Source organism: Neomonachus schauinslandi, chromosome 5 (genome assembly GCF_002201575.2).
Source record: "Neomonachus schauinslandi chromosome 5, ASM220157v2, whole genome shotgun sequence".
In the NCBI taxonomy this organism is placed as follows: domain Eukaryota; kingdom Metazoa; phylum Chordata; class Mammalia; order Carnivora; family Phocidae; genus Neomonachus; species Neomonachus schauinslandi.
Window position 1 is genome coordinate 58009615 of NC_058407.1, and position 20172 is coordinate 58029786.

The 20172-nt window shown below is 55.1% G+C and overlaps 1 protein-coding gene across 1 annotated transcript; it reads left to right on the forward strand.

The window, feature by feature from the left end:
• The first annotated feature begins 4831 nt into the window (after positions 1-4831).
• Positions 4832-20170, forward strand: ANKRD52 (ankyrin repeat domain 52). The gene is made up of 28 exons (XM_021687180.2): positions 4832-4938; positions 5260-5343; positions 5816-5894; positions 6107-6177; positions 7229-7429; positions 7977-8064; positions 8206-8348; positions 8634-8846; positions 9127-9205; positions 9512-9626; positions 9810-9892; positions 10002-10119; positions 10311-10379; positions 10519-10659; positions 10736-10816; positions 12189-12300; positions 12502-12573; positions 12868-13069; positions 13336-13423; positions 13500-13617; positions 14218-14437; positions 14640-14727; positions 14839-14922; positions 15036-15181; positions 15409-15491; positions 15696-15778; positions 15959-16050; positions 16508-20170. The coding sequence occupies exons 1-28, from the start codon at positions 4912-4914 to the stop codon at positions 16756-16758; spliced, it is 3231 nt and encodes a 1076-aa protein (XP_021542855.1). The 5' UTR covers positions 4832-4911; the 3' UTR covers positions 16759-20170.
• The last annotated feature ends 2 nt before the right edge of the window (positions 20171-20172 follow it).

The window sequence follows — 20172 nt, forward strand, 5'->3', positions numbered from 1 at the left end:
CCCCCCCCGGCGTGTGTGCTCTCTTTCTGTCTCTCAAATAAAGAAAAACAATTTTTTTAAAGATTTTATTTTTATTTTATTCATGAGAGACAAAGAGGCAGAGGCAGAGGGAGAAGTGGCTCCCTGCTAAGCCTCCATTCTTGGACTCCATTCCAGGACCCTGGGATCATGACCTGAGCCCAAGGCAGATACTTAACAACTGAGCCACCTAGGCATCCCTAAACAAATAAAATCTTAAAAAAAACAAAACAAAATGGTGGCGCCTGCTGTTGCATTGAGAGATGTTTATGCTATTATAGTGTGAGCCCTTCCTCTGCTTTTGTTCTAAATCTGTGGTCTCATTTCCACACTCAGGAAAGTTTTGTCTGAGTAAGTGTGGAAGGGGGAAGGAGGGTAAAGTAATTCAAGACTGTGTCGCCTTTGGGGTCTAATTGGTTTGGAAGAGAAACAGCTTCCCTTGAAACGGGGCCCTGGAAACAGAAATCCTCCATCTCCCCACTCCTCCTTGAGATTGGCATTTTTGGGGGGATTTCCACTGGATATGGATTGATTTAATTTTTAAAGATTTTATTTATTTATTTGAGAGAGAGAGAATGAGAGCATGAGTGGGGGGGGAGGAGACGAGGGAGAGGGAGAAGCAGACTCCCCCACCACAGGGAGCTTCACATTCAAATAAAATGCCGATTTAATTTTTTTTTTAAGATTTTATTTTTTAGGGATGCCTGGATGGCTCAGTCGGTTAAGCTCTGCCTTCGGGTCCTGGGATCCAGTCCCGCATCAGTCTCCTTGCTCAGCGGGGAGCCTGCTTCTCTCTCTGCCTGTCGTTGCCCCTGCTTGCACTCTCTCTCTCTCTGACAAATAAATAAATAAAATCTTGGGGCGCCTGGCTGGCTCAGTCAGTTAAGCGGCTGCCTTTGGCTCAGGTCATGATCCCAGGGTCCTGGAATCGAGCCCTGCATCGGGCTCCCTGCTCAGCGGGGAGCCTGCTTCTCCCTCTCCCACTCTCCCTACTTGTGTTCCCTCTCTCGCTGCCTCTCTCTGTCAAATAAATAAATGAAATCTTTAAAAAAAAAAAAATAAAATCTTAAAAAAAAAGATTTTATTTTTTAAAGTAATCTCTACACTCGACGTGGGGCTCAAATTCACAGCCTTGAGATTCTCTACCGACTGAGCCAGTCAGGTGCCCCTGGATTGCTTTAAATTTTGAGCCTATTTTATTTGAATGTCAAAGAGCAAGAGCCCTCCCTTGAACTCTGCCTTACATTCAACGTTTTTAAGGACGGCATTTTTGGGGAATGCCTGGGTGGCTCAGTTGGTTAAGCATCTTTCTTCCGCTCGGGTCCTGATCCCAGCCTCCTGGGATCCAGTCCCACATCAGGCTCCTTGCTCGGCGGGGAGCCTGCTCCTCCCTCTGCCTGCTGCTCCCCCCCTGCTTGTGCTTGCGTTCTCTCTCTGACTAAAATAAATAAATAAATAAAATCTTTTAAAAAAATTTTTAAAAGAAGGCATTTTAATCCTTATTTTATATTTATATTATATATACATGAAGCCCCAGATTGGGGAATGATCTTACCTCTTTTTCTCTCCTAACATTTCTCCTTTTTCCCTCAGCACCCCTATCCCCACCACCAGGATACAGTATCGCTTTCCAGTTCAAAGATGGTAATCTGGAGCCACTCTGAGATGGGCATGTGACCTGGAGGGACAGATTTACTCTTTCCAACTCTGCTTTCTTGTCCAGACCCACTCCCTCTGACTAAGGGCTTACAGTGTGAGATAGCTGCTTAGAGTGAGGAGAAAGGATCTGGCTGGATAAAAGACAGAAATTAACCAGAATACATGACTGAACTGTGACCTCATTAACACTATGCCTTAACCGAGTTAACTGCTGCAGAATCCCCAAGGTACAATAGGCCTGCCAAGCCAATTTGCTTGTTGTCCCCTTACTAATTAGATTAGCTAATTACTGCCATTTAAACTTTTCCTAGTTCATTCCTCGTACTTGAACAACCAATTTCCTGCCATTTCCCCGTCATTCTACATCAATAACTTCCTTCAGGTACTAACTCAAAACACATCTACTTGAGGAAGACCCTCTCTTGACTGAACCCATCCCTGAACATTATCCCAAACACATAATGCCATGTAAAATAGTATGTATCCTATATTCTCTAGTTGTTTCATATGTATATGTATGTTCTTCTAAGTTCCATAAAAATAGACATAACTATTACTTCTAAGTTGCTACTTCCAAACCAGTTAGTATAGTGCTGTACTATGCATTCTATAATGGTTGAGTCCTCAATCAGCATTTGTTAAAAGAATGAAAACTGAGGCTTAAAAATAGGCAGGTTATCTGCGTAGAGTTACCCAAATGTGAATTCAGTAGTTGACTCACAGGACTGTCTTCATAGAAGGGCTTTGCGACCACTAAATACTCCCCCACCCCGCCCAACCCTGTGCATCTCCCTGAACCTTGGAAGTATCTGTGTTACCTGCATCATATCCCTTTTTTTCCCTACTGGGAGATCCTCTTTCTGTGCTCTGAATAATATTAAAAATAACTCTTTAGCCCTTCCTCCTTCTTCCAGCTGCCCAGAGAACCCGGCTGGCAACCTTTGCTTGTTCACCTCTATTCCCACGCCAGAACCAGGCACGTGACCCCAGCTCAACCCCTGACTCCAATTCCTCAGGTTACCAAGAGCTATTTCAGGCAGTGAAGGCCATGTAGTCCCCTCCTCCCCATCCTCTGGGCCATATCCTAGCTCAGCCCTTCCTGGAAGGTCCAATAGTCAAGTCAACATGTCCCAAAACCCATACCCATCTGCTCCCCAGCTACCTTCAGTTTCTACTTCTTCAGCCTCATCTTCCTCCTCCTCCTCCTCAAATGTTAAGTGCCTCTTCCTGCTCTGTGAGAGCTACAAAGAATAATGTATACCTTTACCGTAGGAGGGCTCAAAATCCTTTTGTCATAGGAAAACAAACAAAACCAAAGCAATGTACAGCCCTGTGTTGGAAGATTGGCAAAGGAGGAGTTTAAAATCTATTCTGAAATGTTGGACACTTGTATGTCAAAGATGGAAGGTGAAACAAGCTGCAAAGGTGTGCAATTTAAAACTGACTGCTACAGGGGCCCCTGGGTGGCTCAGTCGTTCAGCGTCTGCTTTGGGCTCAGGTCATGGTCCCGGGGTCCTGGGATGGAGCCCCGCATCTGCATCAGGCTCCCTGCTCCGCGGGAGGCCTGCTTCTCCCTCTTCCCTCGCCCCTGCTTGTGTTCCCTCTTTTGCTGCCTCTCTCTGTCAAATAAATAAATAAAACAAATAAATAAGAATAAAACTGACTGCTACAGTGTAAACTAATTTGTAAGTGTTAAGGAAGCCTAACAAAAGGGAAAGAACCCGTTAACCAGGGTAAGACTCCTTGCGAGAGGTTAAATTTTAAGTAATATTGTAAATTTTATTTTCAATATGGTAAAAGTTAAGAAATTATTAAAGGTGGGTGCCTGGGTGGCTCAGTTGTTAAGCAACTGCCTTCGGCTCAGGTCATGGTCCCAGGGTCCTGGGATCAAGCCCCACATTGGGCTCCCTGCTCAGCGGGAAGCCTGCTTCTCCCTCTCCCACTCCCCCCTGCTTGTGTTCCCTCTCTCACTGTGTCTCTCTCTGTCAAATAAATAAATAAAATCCTTTAAAAAAAAATTATTGAAGGTATGTAGTGATAGGTATTTTTCCCTCTCATTCCTCATTCCCTGGTTCCCAGTTTCTCTCCCCAGGAAAAAGCACAGGTATGTGTCTTGTGTATCTATTCTGGTGGGAATCAAGATACCAAAGGCAATGAAGGGCATAGATTGTTAGAGAGCAAAGGAGAGCTTTCATTATATCTGTGCCTTGACAGGGGGCCAACTTGCTACACTTCTTCTAAATGTGTTCCCTCTTAGAACACTCATACTGAGTGGCTGAGCTCTAACAGGACCCTGAATCACCTTTTATAAATTGCACCAAGTTTTCAATATCCAGTTTTCTTCCCTCTTTTCCTTTTCTGGGCTGGGATGACCTCCATCCAGATCTTGCCTGATTGGCTGCTCTCCGGCCTCGCCAATGGAGGAGGGAAAGCACCCCACCCTTTTCTGGGGAGAAGCCATTGAGCCTCTTAAAGTGTAGCCACCCTACCGCCTTAACCCGGCAATGGAGTAATTAGGAATTCGGGAAGGGCCCCTCGTGCTGGCCTTGGAGGCCTTCCTCAGCTGCCAGCTGTCCCAGCCTCTTTGTGGGGATTTTCTGCCGCTGGGGAGTCCTTTTCGGGATTTCTCTCAGCAGTTTGAGCACTTTCGCTATTTCCTTCCTACCCAACTCATGTCACCGCCAGTGGAGATACGCGTCTTCCTTCTCTCTGGCGCTATTGCCATATGCAGCCCCCAGATCTCCACGCCCCTGTTTCCCCAAGTCTGAGGCGGATTTGGGGGTATGTAATCGCAGACGGGAGGAGTCAGCTCCGGCGGAGGCATTGTGGTGGGCTGGGTGGTGGGAGGCGCCGCGGGGCCAAGGCCCGAGTTGCCGCTTGCGTCTTGTGAGAAAACCCCCCGAGCCTCCAGACTGGAGCGGAGAGCACAGCGCGGCCGGCTCGGGGAGCCGGGGAACCAGCGCGCGAGGTCGAGGGCGCCGGGGCCGTTCCGGGCGCCAGGGCGGGGCGGAGGGCGCCAGGCCCGGGCCAGTCTGCGCGGCAAGCGCCCCGCGGCCCGGCCCAGGACGGCCGCCAGGGAGCGCTGCGGGCTCCCGCTCGCCCGCCCCCCGGTAGGCGGGGCCGCGCTCTCCCCGCAGCCGCCGCCGCAGCCGCCGCCTGGGCCGCCCCGTGTCCCCGGTGGAGCCGCCGCCGCCGCCGCCGGGAGCTCGATGCGGACGGAGCCCGGGCCGGGCCATGGGGATCCTCAGCATCACGGACCAGGTCAGCCCTCCTGTCCTTGCCCGCTTCCTCCTTCCAGGGTCCGGCGCCGCCGCCACGCGAGCCCGGGGATGTGAGGCCTAGGCTGGGCCCGAGCCCGGGGCTCCCGCGGCTCCCGCTCCGCCCCACGCCGTGCTCCCCTCAACCGAGCCGGTGTCCTTGGGGGCCTGGCGACCGGCCAACGTGCCGCGGGAGTCCCCTGCAGCCAGGACCCCAGAGCGGAGCTCCTCCAGCGACGCCCCTCATCAAACCGGGTGTCCCCCCCTTCGCCCCCACCCCTGGTTCCGCTCCGGCCCGCTCTCTGAACGCCGGTTCTTCCTGCAGCCGCCCCTGGTCCAGGCCATCTTTAGCCGAGATGTGGAGGAAGTGCGTTCCCTCCTCTCGCAGAAGGAGAACATCAATGTACTGGTGAGTTGGGATCAGGGAGGATGGGGAGCCAGTAATCTGGGCCCTGGTGTTCTGGACCCCTCCCAACCAGTGGGGCGGCTCCGTGGCTCCTTGGCTCGGATGAGGCCGCAGCTCTTTCTGCCCAGGGATGGGCTCCTGCTCTACATTTGGAGATGCAGAGCAGGTCAGGCTTGAAGCATAGACCAGTGGAGCTGAGGATGCCCAGAAACGGTGTTCTCTTCTGAACCATCAGTGTCTGCAGCGCCCCCACCCCTCCTGGAAGAAGGAGACTGCCTCACAGCCCCTTGGCCCTGACCCCCTGACTCCCTGACTCCACCCTCCCTAGGTGCTTGTTTTGACCTAGGATAGGGATTTAGGAGGCTGCAGAACCTATGGGAAGAGGTGGGGAAAGGCCTGGAGCTCTAAGACTTGGGCTGGGGTCCTTGATAGTTCACCCTCCACCACAACTGCTGCCCTTTTCTGCCTTCCCCAGGACCAAGAGAGGCGGACCCCATTGCATGCTGCTGCCTACGTAGGCGATGTCCCCATCCTCCAGTTGCTACTGATGTCAGGTGAAAGTAGGGAGCTGGAAGGTGTGGCACCTAGGAGGGGACCTGAGGGAAGAGCCTTTTTTCTTTTTTTTTTTTTTCATATCCAAGAATTGTTCTCTGGTACTTGGTCCGGGAGAGCCTTCATCTCTATCTGTATTCCTTGGCCTGATTACTGGCTTCCTTCCCCACTTGCTGTCCACCTCCCACCAAAAGAGGAAATTATATCCCCACAGGTGCTAATGTCAATGCTAAGGACACACTGTGGCTGACCCCTCTTCATCGCGCTGCTGCTTCCCGAAATGAGGTATCGGCCTCTTCTGTCCTTTCACCCTTTCAAAGAGGATGAGTTGGTTAAAGGTGGAAGTTAAGGATGGGAGAGCCTCAGCTGTCTGCTTACAAGCTGGTCTACCCCTAGGTCAGGAGACTAGACCTTGGCCCCTCCCTCCTACCCCTGGAACTGGCTGGTAAGGGGGGCTGAGTGTTGCCAGCTGATGTGACGTCAGGGGAGAGCTTAACACTGGGCTGGCAGACTGCAGGGGGCCCTGCTGCCAGGCCTGAGTGACTCATCCGTCCCTGGGGGGCCACCTTGGAGTCTGATCCCCCTCTGGGCACTGAGATTTCTTACTTTGTGATGGAGGGATTGAGGGTAGTGATCTGTTGCGTCCCTGACCCTCAAGCAGCATGAAAGTTGACACACAGAGGTCAAACATGCCTCATCAATTGGGTTCATCAACCCTGGGGGAGTGGGGGAAGGCGGGGAAGGAGACCTCTCTCTTGGTTCCACCGTCAGTTCCCTGGCTCCAACCACCAGGGGGAGGGACTAAGGCCAATGGGAATGGGGTGGGTTGTGATTAGGATGGACCTTTTAGCCTGAGTTTTAGAGAGGAACCAGCATCTGTTTGCTTACTGAAGTAATGGAAATGATTTTGGTGCCTATGGAAGGACTGAAGGAGAGTATTAAGGGTAGCAGGAGTGTGTATTTTTCCTAGTGAAAAGTAGCGAGGGATTGGGATCCTCTATATATGTGGATTTGCTTGGTTGGAGCTGTATGTGTGGGTGAAGATTTCAGGGTCGGGGTTGGGGAGTGATACCGAGTGGCTTGAGGAAGAGGAAGGGACCATGCTTTCCTCAGCAACGTAGGGAAGATTTTAAACTCTCAGAAGATCCAGAAGATGGGAAGTAGGCATTGAGAGGCGTTGAGAGGCTACGTATGTTGGAAAAATGAGAAGAGACTCTGTGCTGGGGGCTTGGGGGGATGGGGCTACATGTGCCATGCTGACCGGTTCTTCCCTCCACTGTTTGTTTTACCTCCTACTTCCCCTCTGTCTTCTCTCCTGTCCCCTGCTCCGTAACAGAAGGTGCTGGGACTGCTGCTGGCACATTCAGCAGATGTGAATGCCCGGGACAAGCTGTGGCAGACCCCGCTGCACGTGGCTGCCGCCAACCGGGCCACCAAGTGTGCTGAGGCTCTGGCACCCCTGTTGAGTAGCCTCAACGTGGCTGACAGGAGTGGGCGCAGTGCCCTGCACCATGCAGTGCACAGTGGGCATCTAGAGGTGAGGACTGCTCCAGCCCATACCCAGCCCAGTCCTGTCCCTTCCTTCCCTTCCCACCCCAACCCACCCCACTCACCTTCCTCTGCTTCTGGGCCCTCAGGTCTGGGGAGCAGCGGCCTGGATGACTGTATAGACACTTGGGCTCAAGCACCAAAGGAATGGTTGGGTTAGATTGAAATTCTTGACTTGGACTTTGGAAGTCCAAGGTAAACTGTCTGAAGTTGCCTGGAAAATGTTTGTGTACATGCCTTTTTCTGGAGCGAGTGTCCATGTTTTTCAAAATGTGTTAGAAGATTTTTCAAAAGAATTTAAGAACCACCAGATCATATGAAGAGACTCCCTTGAGTTTCCTTCAAACTTCCAAATCTATATGGGATCTCCTTCTTACTATCTGCTTCCTCTGTTCCCTCTAGTTCTCCCGATTGTTCTGTTCAAGAACAAAGCCATGTGGCTGCCTCAGCCTTTTCAGGAACTGAGGCTTCTGCCCTTAGGTACATTGAAAGCATGAACCTGGCTCTGAACAGGTGTCTTTCATCTCCTGATACAGACGGTGAATCTGCTCCTGAACAAGGGAGCCAGCCTGAATGTCTGTGACAAAAAGGAGCGGCAGCCTCTGCACTGGGCAGCTTTTCTAGGTGAGAAAGGGTTCGTGGAAAGAGGAAGAATTTGACAGTTAGGACTTCTAAGGCACGGATGGGGGTTGCAGCCTTTGGAGAGAGGCGCTTGGGGTCTCAGTTCACCTTCCACCCCCTTGAGAGCCTTCTCGCTCTTCCTAGGGCATTTGGAGGTCCTGAAACTGCTGGTGGCACGGGGCGCTGACCTCGGCTGCAAGGACCGCAAGGGCTATGGGCTACTCCACACAGCTGCTGCCAGTGGCCAGATTGAAGTGGTGAAGTACCTGCTCCGGATGGGGGCTGAGGTCAGGGGGCCGGGCACTACGGGCAGGGAGGTGGAGGTCAGAGTCTGTGTGTGGAGACAGAAGCATGCTGGGATGGTTGGAGTGGTTTGGGGAGGTCGGCAGGGTACAGTGAGACGTGGTGAATAATGCTTGCTATAAGGAATAGGCTCAGACTGTTGAGTCAGGAACCTGGGGTGTCTCGGGCGGTTGTTGGAATTCTGGGAGTCTCTAGCCTATCTGTGCCGGCTTCCATTTTATTTAAACTGATACCTCCCTATGCCCTTACCTGCACCCCTGGAAATCCAGATCGATGAGCCCAACGCTTTTGGAAACACAGCTTTGCACATCGCCTGCTACCTGGGCCAGGATGCTGTGGCTATTGAGCTGGTGAATGCAGGAGCCAATGTCAACCAGCCGAATGACAAGGGCTTCACGCCACTGCATGTGGCTGCAGTCTCCACCAATGGCGCTCTCTGCTTGGAGCTGTTGGTCAATAACGGGGCTGATGTCAACTACCAGGTGCCTGAAGGGATGAGGCCGCAGCCTGGCTCTGGGAGTCCTGGGAGAGAAACCTGGCTTTGGGGTTCCTGACCATATCTTCCCCTCTGGATAACTCTGGGGAATTGTCCATTTGCTTTCTGGGTTGATCAGACCTTGCCAGGGACCCAGGAGAGTGTGGGCTGAGCAGATGTCCCCAAGACCAGTCTGTCCTCAGAGATGTGTCCTTTCGAAGGGGGAACAGGGCCTTCTCAGTGCCTTGCACTGGGAAAAAAAAAAAAAAATTGCCGTATTTTCACAGAGCAAGGAAGGGAAAAGTCCTCTGCACATGGCTGCCATCCATGGTCGTTTCACCCGCTCCCAGATCCTCATCCAGAATGGTATGGACTCGGGAGACTTTGTGCTCTCCTCTCGCCCAGAGAACTCATCCCTAGAAGCCCCTTTGTGTCCTGATTCCACCTCCCACACCACCTTCCAGTGAGGATGGGCACCTGGAGCTCTGAGCAAGGCACCTGTGGAAATGGCCCTGGTCTGCCTGGCCCGTCCCCTAAGACTTAGAAACAAGATAACACCCGTGGAAAGCTTAGCCTGGGGCATGGCACGTAACAAGCACTCCCCCGGTAGCTAGCTAGTGTGAGTGGTCTGGAGCCTAAGGTTGGCCTGAGTTCGTGTGCCTCCCCTCTCAGGCAGCGAGATTGATTGTGCCGACAAATTTGGGAACACGCCACTGCACGTGGCTGCTCGCTACGGACACGAGCTGCTCATCAGCACCCTCATGACCAATGGCGCGGATACCGCCCGGTGAGTCGGGGCCCCTCGGGTCTGTACAGGCTGCTCACGTCAAACGTGGAGGCACAAAGAAGCTCGCCGAAAGGAAGCTTGCCAAACCTCGCTGTCTCCTGGGCTGGTGGGGGGCCCACAGAAAAGAGGTCTATAACTGGTCTCTCCTGGACCTAAGGACTGAGTGCCTCAACTTCTCCCCAGGCGCGGCATTCACGACATGTTCCCTCTGCACTTAGCTGTTCTCTTTGGATTCTCTGACTGTTGTCGTAAGCTTCTTTCCTCAGGTATGTGCTGACCGGTTGGGGGGTTGGGCAGGTGTGCAGGCGGGTCAGGGCCTCGCCCCACTCTGCTCAGGGCCCTCAGATGGGATCCGTGGCTGTTCTGGCCCCGCAGGTCAGCTGTACAGCATTGTATCTTCACTCAGCAATGAGCACGTGCTTTCAGCTGGGTTTGACATCAATACGCCTGACAACCTTGGCCGCACCTGTCTTCATGCTGCTGCTTCTGGAGGGTAAGTTCTCTCCCTCCCAGGCGCTGAGAAGAGATCTGGCCAAGGGTGTGGGCCCTTCTCTGCTGCCCAGATGTCTCCCCCTGTCACGGCAGAAAGGGCTGTCCGGCGCCGTCCTTCCTCTGCCCCTCCCTGTGCCTGTGGCTTCTCCTTGAGGCTCTCGCTCTCTTAACCCTCATCCTCTTTCCTTTTAGGAACGTTGAATGTCTTAATTTGCTGTTGAGCAGTGGAGCTGACTTGAGGAGGAGAGACAAGTTTGGAAGGTGGGTCGGTACGCAGGGGTAGGCGTGGGGGATGCCGGGAAAGACAGACGGACGGTGGCGGGGACTAAGCAGGGACAGTATTACAGAGCAGCTTCGGGGGCCCCGGCTCTTCCGCCCACCCTCCTTGCCTTCGCCGCAGGACGGCCCTGCACTACGCAGCCGCCAACGGCAGCTACCAGTGTGCGGTCACGCTGGTGACGGCGGGCGCGGGCGTCAACGAGGCCGACTGTAAAGGCTGCTCTCCGCTGCACTACGCCGCTGCCTCTGACACCTACAGGAGGTGAGAGCCCCCCGCTCTGCTTCTCCGCCCCACTCACTCCCCCGGGCCTCCCCCGACCTCACTGTCTGTGCTCCAGAGCGGAAGCCCACTCACCTTCCAGCCACGACGCTGAAGAGGACGAGCCGCTGAAGGAGTCCCGCAGGAAGGAGGCCTTCTTGTGAGTAGCCGGGCTGGGCCCCGGGCTGTGCCTGCCCAGCGGTGTCTGCTCCGGCCCTGGCGCTCGCCGCCACGGCTCGCAGCTGGCCCGCCGGCGGGGCGATTGGAGTGAGCTTAGACCTGGACCGAGTACTATGGTCAGAACAGAAGTATGAGACCTGGTTCCTTCCTCAGGGAACGGATGGTCTTCCTGAGAGGATCAGGAGAGCTAAACGCTCCAAGCCATTATCTATTCCATTCCGTAAGAATTAAGTGAGGATTTACTTACTAGGTACTAAGTACTGGGCTAGGTACCGAGGATAAAAGATGAATTAACCCTTGGGGCGCCTGGGTGGCTCAGTCAGTTAAGCATCCGACTGTTGAATTCGGGGCTCAGGTCAGGATCTCAGGGTCATGAAATCGAGCCCTGCGTCGAGCTCGGTGCTGGGCTTGGAGCCTGCTTGAGAATCTCTCTCTTCCTTTCTCGCTGCTCCTCCCCCTTTCCTCTCTAAAAAAAAAAAAAAAGATGAATTACCCCAAATTTCTGCCCTTTGAAACTCATAATCTGTTGGGAAATGTAAATGAAAGGGCACTTATGCGTTCTAACATAAGATGTTAACAACACAGAGAATGGTGCAGAGTACATGGGAACTCTAGACTATTTTCACAGTCTTTCTGTAAATCTACAGGTGTTCCGAAATGAAAGGATTGTTTTTTTTTAAAGAAGGATAATTACAATCGAAGAAACTCAACTGTGTGACCTTTCATAACAACCTCTCTGTGCCTCAATTTGCTTAACCATGGTAGGAATAAGAATAGGACCATAGGATCATAATGTGGACTGAATGGTTTCATACACATGAAGTGCTTAGAACAATGCTTGACACGTAGTAAGTGCTAAATATTACTATTACTGCTAGTACTTCTAAGCTGACCCTACTAAGAAGGGTGCCAAGGGAGTACAGAGGAAGAGGCACCTCAGGGAAGGTTGGGGAAGGCCCCATAGAGGGGAGGAGGCTGGGAGCGAGTTTGAGATGAGTAGGACTTCTTTAAACGGGTCGGAAGGAGAAGGCAGGATGTCAGCGTGTCTAGAGGTGGGCAGAAAATGTTGATCAGCAGATTGATAACTGATAATTGTGCTCTAGGTTCTCTAGGAGAGCATTCCAAGGATAAAGGAAGGCATTGAAGCCAGAGTAGTTCAGGGGTGATGTGAAGGAGGTGGCAGGTCTGGAGCCGGGGTCGAATGGGCAGGAGGTAGCCTCCGTAGAGCAGAGGATGGGTGTTGGCCAGCGAGGCCTGGAGGGGCTCCCTTGCCCCTGTCCTCTGCTCTTCCCACAACCGGCTCCTCCCCAGCTGGGCCTGTCCCTGCCTCACAGTGTGCCCCTGTCCCCCAGCTGTCTGGAGTTCTTACTGGATAACGGTGCAGACCCCTCCCTGCGGGACAGGCAGGGCTACACAGCCGTGCACTATGCAGCCGCCTACGGCAACAGACAGAACCTCGAACTGGTATGTGTGGGGTCTGGCCTGGAGCAGAGGAAGCAGGGGCAGGGCACGCAGGCACCTTTGTGTTTGTGGATTCTGAAACCAAGGGGTGATTGACTCAGATGTCTCTAGCTCCAGGAGCTTAGGGGATTACTGTGGGGAGGGATGGGGGATAACATCTTAGGAGTTTGAGAACCTCAGCCCCTACTTTCCTGTCCATTGCAGCTCTTGGAAATGTCCTTTAACTGCCTGGAGGATGTGGAGAGCACCATTCCAGTCAGCCCTTTGCACTTAGCTGTGAGTCCTCAGTCCTTTCCCCCTGCCTTCCTTGTCCCTACCTGCCCCAGGCCCACACGCAGGCGGGAGCACTGTGACTCTGTCCTGGCTTCTGCCTTCTTGTGGGGATGTGGCAAGCAGGCAGTGGTCTCGGGAGGGGTGGGCATGGTGCAGGTTGAGAGCCTGAGGGGCCCGAGAACTCCTGGGGAGGACTGCCGCTGGAGTTTCCCCATTGGGCCCAAGAGCAGAGTGGGGGCAGTGTCCCAAGCTGTACTCACTGGTTTCCTGCCCCCCCCACCCCCACCCCGCCTCCAGGCCTACAATGGTCACTGTGAAGCCCTGAAGACACTGGCTGAGACGCTGGTGAATCTGGATGTAAGGGACCACAAGGGCCGGACCGCGCTCTTCCTGGCCACTGAGCGAGGCTCTACTGAGTGTGTGGAGGTGCTTACGGCCCACGGCGCCTCTGCACTCATCAAGGAGCGCAAACGCAAGTGGACGCCCCTGCACGCTGCTGGTTAGTACACCCGTCACGCTCTTCCCTCCCCTTGCCACACCAGGCCTTGGAGACTGGTCCCAGATCCCTCCTGAATGGGGTTAGGGTTGGGAGTGGAGCAGGGCGAGCAGAATGGAAACTTCACGTCCTGATTCATGCCTTCCTATCTCCCAAGACTTCGGCCTGCCCCCCCCAGGTCTTCCCGTCATCACCCTTGAGTCCTTTATGCTTGACCTGGCTGCCCCCTTCCCCTTAACCGTACCCTGACACAGACCCTTTACTCCTAGCTGCCTCTGGCCACACTGATTCCCTGCACTTGCTGATCGACAGTGGGGAACGAGCTGACATCACAGATGTCATGGATGCCTATGGACAGTGAGTGTGGGCCAGGGGCAGGATGCAGCTTTTCCTATCCCTGCGGGCCCTCACCTTTCTCCTGCCCCCTCTGTAGAACCCCACTGATGCTGGCCATCATGAATGGCCACGTGGATTGTGTCCATCTGCTGCTAGAGAAAGGATCCACAGCTGATGCTGCTGACCTCCGGGGCCGCACTGCCCTCCACCGTGGGGTGAGTGACCTCCTGGGTGGGGCTGCTCACAGACAGGTCTGGACATGGGAGCACAGGACCCATCAGCAGTAGGACAGCAGATTGTCTAGCAGGTGGGCCAGTATTTTGTGCCCAGGGTCTTATTGGGCCGTACTGTGTTTGCTCCAGGATGAGTACTTGACATCCGTAGCAGATCTCCCTGATTCCCTTGCTTTGTAATCTCATACAGCCACATGCTCACTACCCAGACCCTGCTCCAGGATACCCAGACCCTTATCCTGGCCCACTGGCTAATGATGCCACTGTCTCAGGCCTTCTCCACCATCACCTGGCCTCAAGCTGTCTCCTCCTCATCCCCAGGGGATGCTTCGATCCCTTAGTCCTCCAACACTGCCATTTGTCCCCTACTCCGCAGTGCCAGAATCAGCTCTTGCCATTCTGGTTGTCTGTTGGCATAGAGAGGATGGAGGCAGGAGATGCTGATTACTAACACTCAGAGTCATTGAAAAGATGAGGATGGGCGCCCTGGAAATGGTTCTCATTCCGGGGGGAGCTCCGGCGACTGGCCATTGGGCAGGGAGTGGCCCTGCACCCTCCCTCACACCATCGCGTCACCCACAGGCAGTGACTGGCTGCGAGGACTGCCTGGCCGCCCTGCTGGACCACGACGCATTTGTGCTGTGCCGAGACTTCAAGGGCCGCACCCCCATTCACCTGGCCTCAGCCTGCGGCCACACTGCCGTGCTACGGACCCTGCTGCAGGCCGCCCTCTCCACGGACCCCCTGGATGCTGGCGTGGATTACAGTGGATACTCGCCCATGCACTGGGCCTCCTACACTGGTGCGGGCCTGGGGCCTTGGTGGGCGCGGGAGTGGGGGTGCGGCGTGGGGGAGGGCAGAGCAGAACAGAGACTGAGGCCCCGTGGGTGTGAGGGAGGGACCTGGGTTAAGCCGGATCTGGAAGTGGAGTGTCCGGAGATGGCACCGGACAGAGGTGGTCATTGTCCCTCTCCCCGCCCCTGCTCTTCCTTTCTCCTGCTCAGGACATGAAGATTGTCTGGAGTTGTTACTTGAACACAGCCCGTTTTCATACCTGGAGGGAAACCCCTTCACTCCTTTGCACTGTGCAGTGTAAGTCCCTTCTTCAGCCTCAGCCCCGCCCGAGGGTCTGTCTGTGACTGGGGCTTAGGACAGGCATTCCGTTTCCCTTGTCCTTCCTGCTGACCCTTTCTCTTCCCCCAGAATTAATAACCAGGACAGCACCACAGAGATGCTGCTGGGAGCTCTGGGTGCCAAGATTGTGAACAGCCGAGATGCCAAAGGACGGTGAGTGGTGGAAGGCCTAGGGAGAAGCCTCGATTGCCTCCGGCCTCTTTCTGCTCAGGCGAACAAGCTTTCCCTTTTCACTCTGCCCTGACACCCCGCCCCTCCCCCCCCAGGACCCCTCTTCACGCCGCTGCCTTCGCGGACAATGTATCTGGGCTCCGGATGCTGCTGCAGCATCAAGCCGAGGTGAACGCCACGGACCACACTGGCCGCACCGCGCTCATGACGGCGGCTGAGAACGGCCAGACCGCTGCTGTGGGTGTGTAGGGGCCGTGCGTGGGAGCGGGGGGCTGCCCTCTCCCCTTGGGTCTCTGCAGGATGGGGCAGCCCTGCCTGTGGCGGGGCTCAGGAAGCAGGAGGCATGTCTTTGGACAGCTCATCCTCTGCAGATGGCCTGCCAAGTGTACGCAGGCGAGAGGGCCAGCAGCCGTGAGGATTGCTGCCCTGGACGGCAGGCGTTAGTCCTCCTCCCCCTCTCTCTTGCAGAATTTCTGCTGTATCGAGGGAAGGCAGACCTTACTGTGCTGGATGAGAACAAGAACACTGCCCTCCACTTGGCTTGTAGCAAGGTATGGTCTGGATCGGTGGTGGCGAGGGCCGCATAAGGAGCAGGGCTTGACGGGGGCGGGGGGGTGGCTGCCCAGCTGGAGGGTGGACTGGAGTGGCCATCGGCATTGTCCAGCCTGTGCAGCTCTTTGTCCTCCCTACCCCCTTCCCCAACTCCCGCTCTGCAGCCTGTCTGCTTCCACTCCATCTCTGTTCCTCTCCCTCAGGGCCATGAGAAATGTGCCCTCATGATCCTGGCAGAAACCCAAGACCTTGGCCTTATCAATGCTACCAACAGTGCGCTGCAGATGTGAGTGCCTGGGGATGGGGGCTCCTGGCTGGGGGAGGCAGGTGGGTGAGGAAAGAGCCACCTGCCTTCCAGGGGTTCTCTGGAACTCAGAGTATTTGTTCAGCACTCGTGCTACTCCGGCTGGGTGTGGAAGGGCAGCAGACCCCGCTGACTTCTCGCTCCTTTTTCCTTTCTTCCAAGGCCACTCCACATTGCTGCCCGGAACGGTCTAGCTTCTGTGGTGCAGGCCCTGCTGAGTCGTGGGGCCACAGTGCTGGCTGTGGATGAAGAAGGTGGGTGGGGTCCAGAGCCCCCCGCCTCTCCCGGGTTTGGGGTCAGGGACATTCTTCAGGAGGTGACTTCTTAACCTTGCTATAAACTGGGGTTTTTTTTTTTCCCAGGGGAACTCTTCAGAGCAGGGACTCAATACCAATACGCTAGTCTCTGAGGGCAGTCTGACAGAACTAGGTGGAGCCAGCAGGCTCCTCAGGAAGACCTCCCACACACCTCAGCCTCCCAGCCTTGTGTCCCCTGTGCTCTGCCCTTTACCCCACACTCTGACAGTCTGCCTGTCACCACCACCACCACCACCCCCCCGCCGGGCCCTCGTCAACCTTGGATTCTGACGGCGCTGGGTGCTTGTCTGCCTCGGCTCCCCTCCTCAGATGAGAGCTCAGGGCCTGGGGGAAAGTGGGTGGGGACCTGGGGATGCAGGACCCCGTGCCTCAGTTCTCCCCCTCTGCCCTGCAGGTCACACCCCAGCGCTGGCCTGCGCCCCCAACAAAGATGTGGCAGACTGCCTGGCCTTGATCCTCTCCACCATGAAGCCTTTCCCACCCAAGGACGCCGTCAGTCCTTTCAGCTTCAGCCTGCTCAAGAACTGCGGCATTGCGGCGGCCAAGACGGTGGGTGGCTGTGGCGCCCTGCCCCACGGGGCCTCCTGCCCCTACAGCCAGGAGCGGCACGGCGCCATCGGGTTAGACGGCTGCTACTCGGAGTAGCCCCCCTTCAGTGTCCCTCCCCCTGCCGGTGGCTTGATACCTTATTCTATTTATTTAGAAAAAGTCTATACATTTAGGGCACTTTAAAGGAGAACACGACTGGGTGGGGGGGACGGAGGGGGGGAAGCACTGGGGAGCAGCTGCTCACCCCTTTGCCACACCATCCTGGCCTGGCAGGGGTCTGGGACTGACAGGGAGCACCCCAGGCCCTTGGCACCCCCAGGGCAACCCCTTCTGCCAAGTGTCCCCAAATGATTGCTAAATGCCTGGCTACCCTCTCTTTTACCCCATCTCTCAGTTCCCCCTTTCTGCTGCCAACTCCCCCCACCCCTCCCCTCCCTTTGCCTCTCCTCTCTGTGTCCCCCTCCCCCTGCCCCTGCCCCTACTGCCAGGCAGATCCCTCCTCTTCTTCCATACCCATCACTGCCTCCCTGCTCGGCTGGCCCCTCCATCCCCGCAGCAGTGAGAAGCCTTAATTTCTGGTACTGTGTGAGCACTCTGGGGGTGTCCCCCTCCCCCTTCAGGGGCAGCTAGTGGATGAGGGGGGAGGGTATTTAGCACTGGGGCCTGGAGCTTTTCCCCCACTTCTGTACCCCGTCACCCCTAAAGTTCAAATGCAGAACACTTGAAGCAGCAACTACTGTACCTGGGCCCCAATCCTGCACTCTCCCCTGGCTCCTCATATGCAAATCAAGGGCTGGTTCTGCCCCCACAGCCTGCTCCTCCTCCCTGACTCCCTTCCACTCCCGGCCTGGCCCCCTAACCACGCACTTTAACCTTGCTTCTTTCTTTTAACTTCTTTTGGGAGGGCAGAGCCTGTGGCCATTCCCTCCCTGGCTCCCCTCTCCCTTAACTTTGAGGCTTGTCATGAATTTTTAAGTAAGCATTTTATCCTTTAGGGGAAGAAACAAATTAATTTCCTGCCCATTTCAAAACCACAGCCCCAGTATGTCCTGTGTGTTTCAGGCATGTGTTTGCATGTGTGGGGAGGGAAGGACCATGTTCTTCCTCCTGTGCCCCCCCAAACCCATAGTTCCTCTGTGCCCCCACTGTCCGTTATGTCCAAGAGTACCCACTGCCCCCAGTCACTCCTGATCTGAAGCCAAAGATGGTGGGAGGGGCAGGGCAGACTAGGGACCGTGGCTACTCGGGACCCCAGCTTCCCCTCCGGTGTGAGGATGAAGCTCTGACCTAGAGAGCGATGAATACACACGCTGAGGCTTGGTCCCTGTCCTCCCGGCCGCGGGGAGAGATGGGATTGAGCTAGGGGCTGCACTGAGAAGATCCCCAAAAGCCAAACTGGGCCAGAGTGAGGAGGGGGCAGTTTTCTCTCTAAATGTAGCATTGAATTTGGCCCTGGTCCCTTCCAACGCCCTGTCCATCCATCTCCCAGCTAAGCCTCCTGGACAGTTGGATCCACTCCCATAGCCCAGTGTTCCCTTCCTCACACTCAATACCTCAGCCAGGGGCCAAGACACAGAACTTGAATAGAGGTCATGCCCCCTCCACCCCCACAGTGCATCCTTGCCCAGTTTGGCTGCCATCAGTATTGTCCCCTGAGAACTGGACAGGCTTCGTTTACACAGTACAGGGTTCCGCCTCCCTGGGGGAGCCCTCAGTCTCCTTCCCCCACCCACGCTTGCTTTGTTCACGACCTCACCCACTTTTCAGTTGTGTCCCCTGCAAGTCTTGCCGCCTTCGCCAAGGAGGGGCTGAGGGGAGAGGGGGGGGCATCCCAGGGACCCCTCCCTCCCTACCAGATACCCTTAACCATACCTCATGCTGGTTCCCTGAAGCCTGGGGTGTTTGTCCAAGTCCTTATTTTTTTTGTTATGGTCTCTCTTTATCCCGTCTGTCTGTGTCTTGCTTCCCCCAACCCTCAGTTCCTAAACCATTTCAAAGCTTCCAAATGACCATTATTGGTGAGAAGGATTGTGCAGCTTTTAGTTTTTAGGTTTGTTTTCAAAGCCAAAGGGCCTTGCGACGCCCCTCTTGCCCACCTCCCTTCACGCCCTGTCCTCCCCTATACGACAATCAATGTGACCTCTCTTAAGGGCTGCAGCCCCCCGCCCCCAACCCTGCTGGTTCTGCAAAGCTTGCCCCTAACTTCAGCTCGCTCTCCTGAAATCTTCCCATTCCACCCCCTCCCTCTCATTTTGGTGCTGGGAATTAGGTGATGGGGGCAGGGGGAGCAGAGCGGTGGGTCCTCCAGAGAAGACTCTCGGGGTATCAGTCGTGTTCTCCTTTATCAGGCGATGTTTGGCGATGACAGGAAGAACCTGAGTATTTGTCAGGAGCCCCATTGTTTTGCTAGATGAGATTTCTGGTGGCTGCCTCTTCCCCTGCTGCCCCTTCAGCACATGGTCAGCAGTGCTGGGGTAGGCCGGGGGGATCCTTGGCCCTCCTCGTGTGGCTGTGAGGGGGTGTGGAGGACGCGCAGCCTCCTCTCCTTATGCCAAAGGAAATCCCACACCCCACCCCGGGCTCCCCAGCCCCTAGTGTTTTTTGAAGTGTTTTGACCATTCTCATGGCCACTGCATATTTATTTTAATGTTAAGATTTTTTTTTTTAAAACCTCTTTGACTTAAACGGGTGTGGAGAAATAAAACAGGCAGAATGCCCCCCAATCTTAAGGGGTAGGGTGGGGAGGAAACACCTCCTTCCCTTCGCCCTCCCTCTTCCCTCCCCCTCTCCCCACCGCAGCTCTAAAGCACTTGCTTCAAGTAATAAGCACTTTTGAGAAAAGGCCTATTTTACGTGAGGACCCTGGGAGCAGCCCCAGGTCCCAGCAAAGGAGACAGAGCGAGGGCTACATAGGAGACAGGGAAACAGGCTTGTGAATCAGAGGGCGAGTTGAAAAGAGCCAGTTTTTAGTTTCTGATTTTTGGGGAGACGTTTCTGATTGGGCGGTGGCTTTGGTAGGGTTGTGTACTATCCTTCAGAAAAACAAATGGCACAAACTGTGGGTCCCAGGATGGGCCAACAGACCCGGGTCACTGCCACTGTCCAACTGAGACTGACGGGCCACCTCCCCCGCTGTGGCCCCCTGAGCCATAGGACTGCTGAAAACCACTGAATGTACAGCCCAGGTTGGGGTGGGGAGCAGCCCCTGGGGGAGGGGGCTTCTCCTTCTGTTTGGTGCTGTGGGGGGTGGGAGAGATGAGACTGAGGGACTGCCACCCCACTTAGACATGTGTTCCTTGGGGTGGAGGGGCTGAGGAGGGCCTACCTCCCTCTCCAACCCCAGCATGGCCCCTCTTCCTTCCTCATCCCTATCCGTTTTGACTGTAAGTCCAGCTCACCTTTGCCTTCAATATGTAACCAAAGGAAAACTCAATACTGTTTCCACCGCTGTCTGCCCACCCGAGCACCTTCTTACTCCCCGGACCTAGAAGGGAGGAGAGGCTGGAGGTG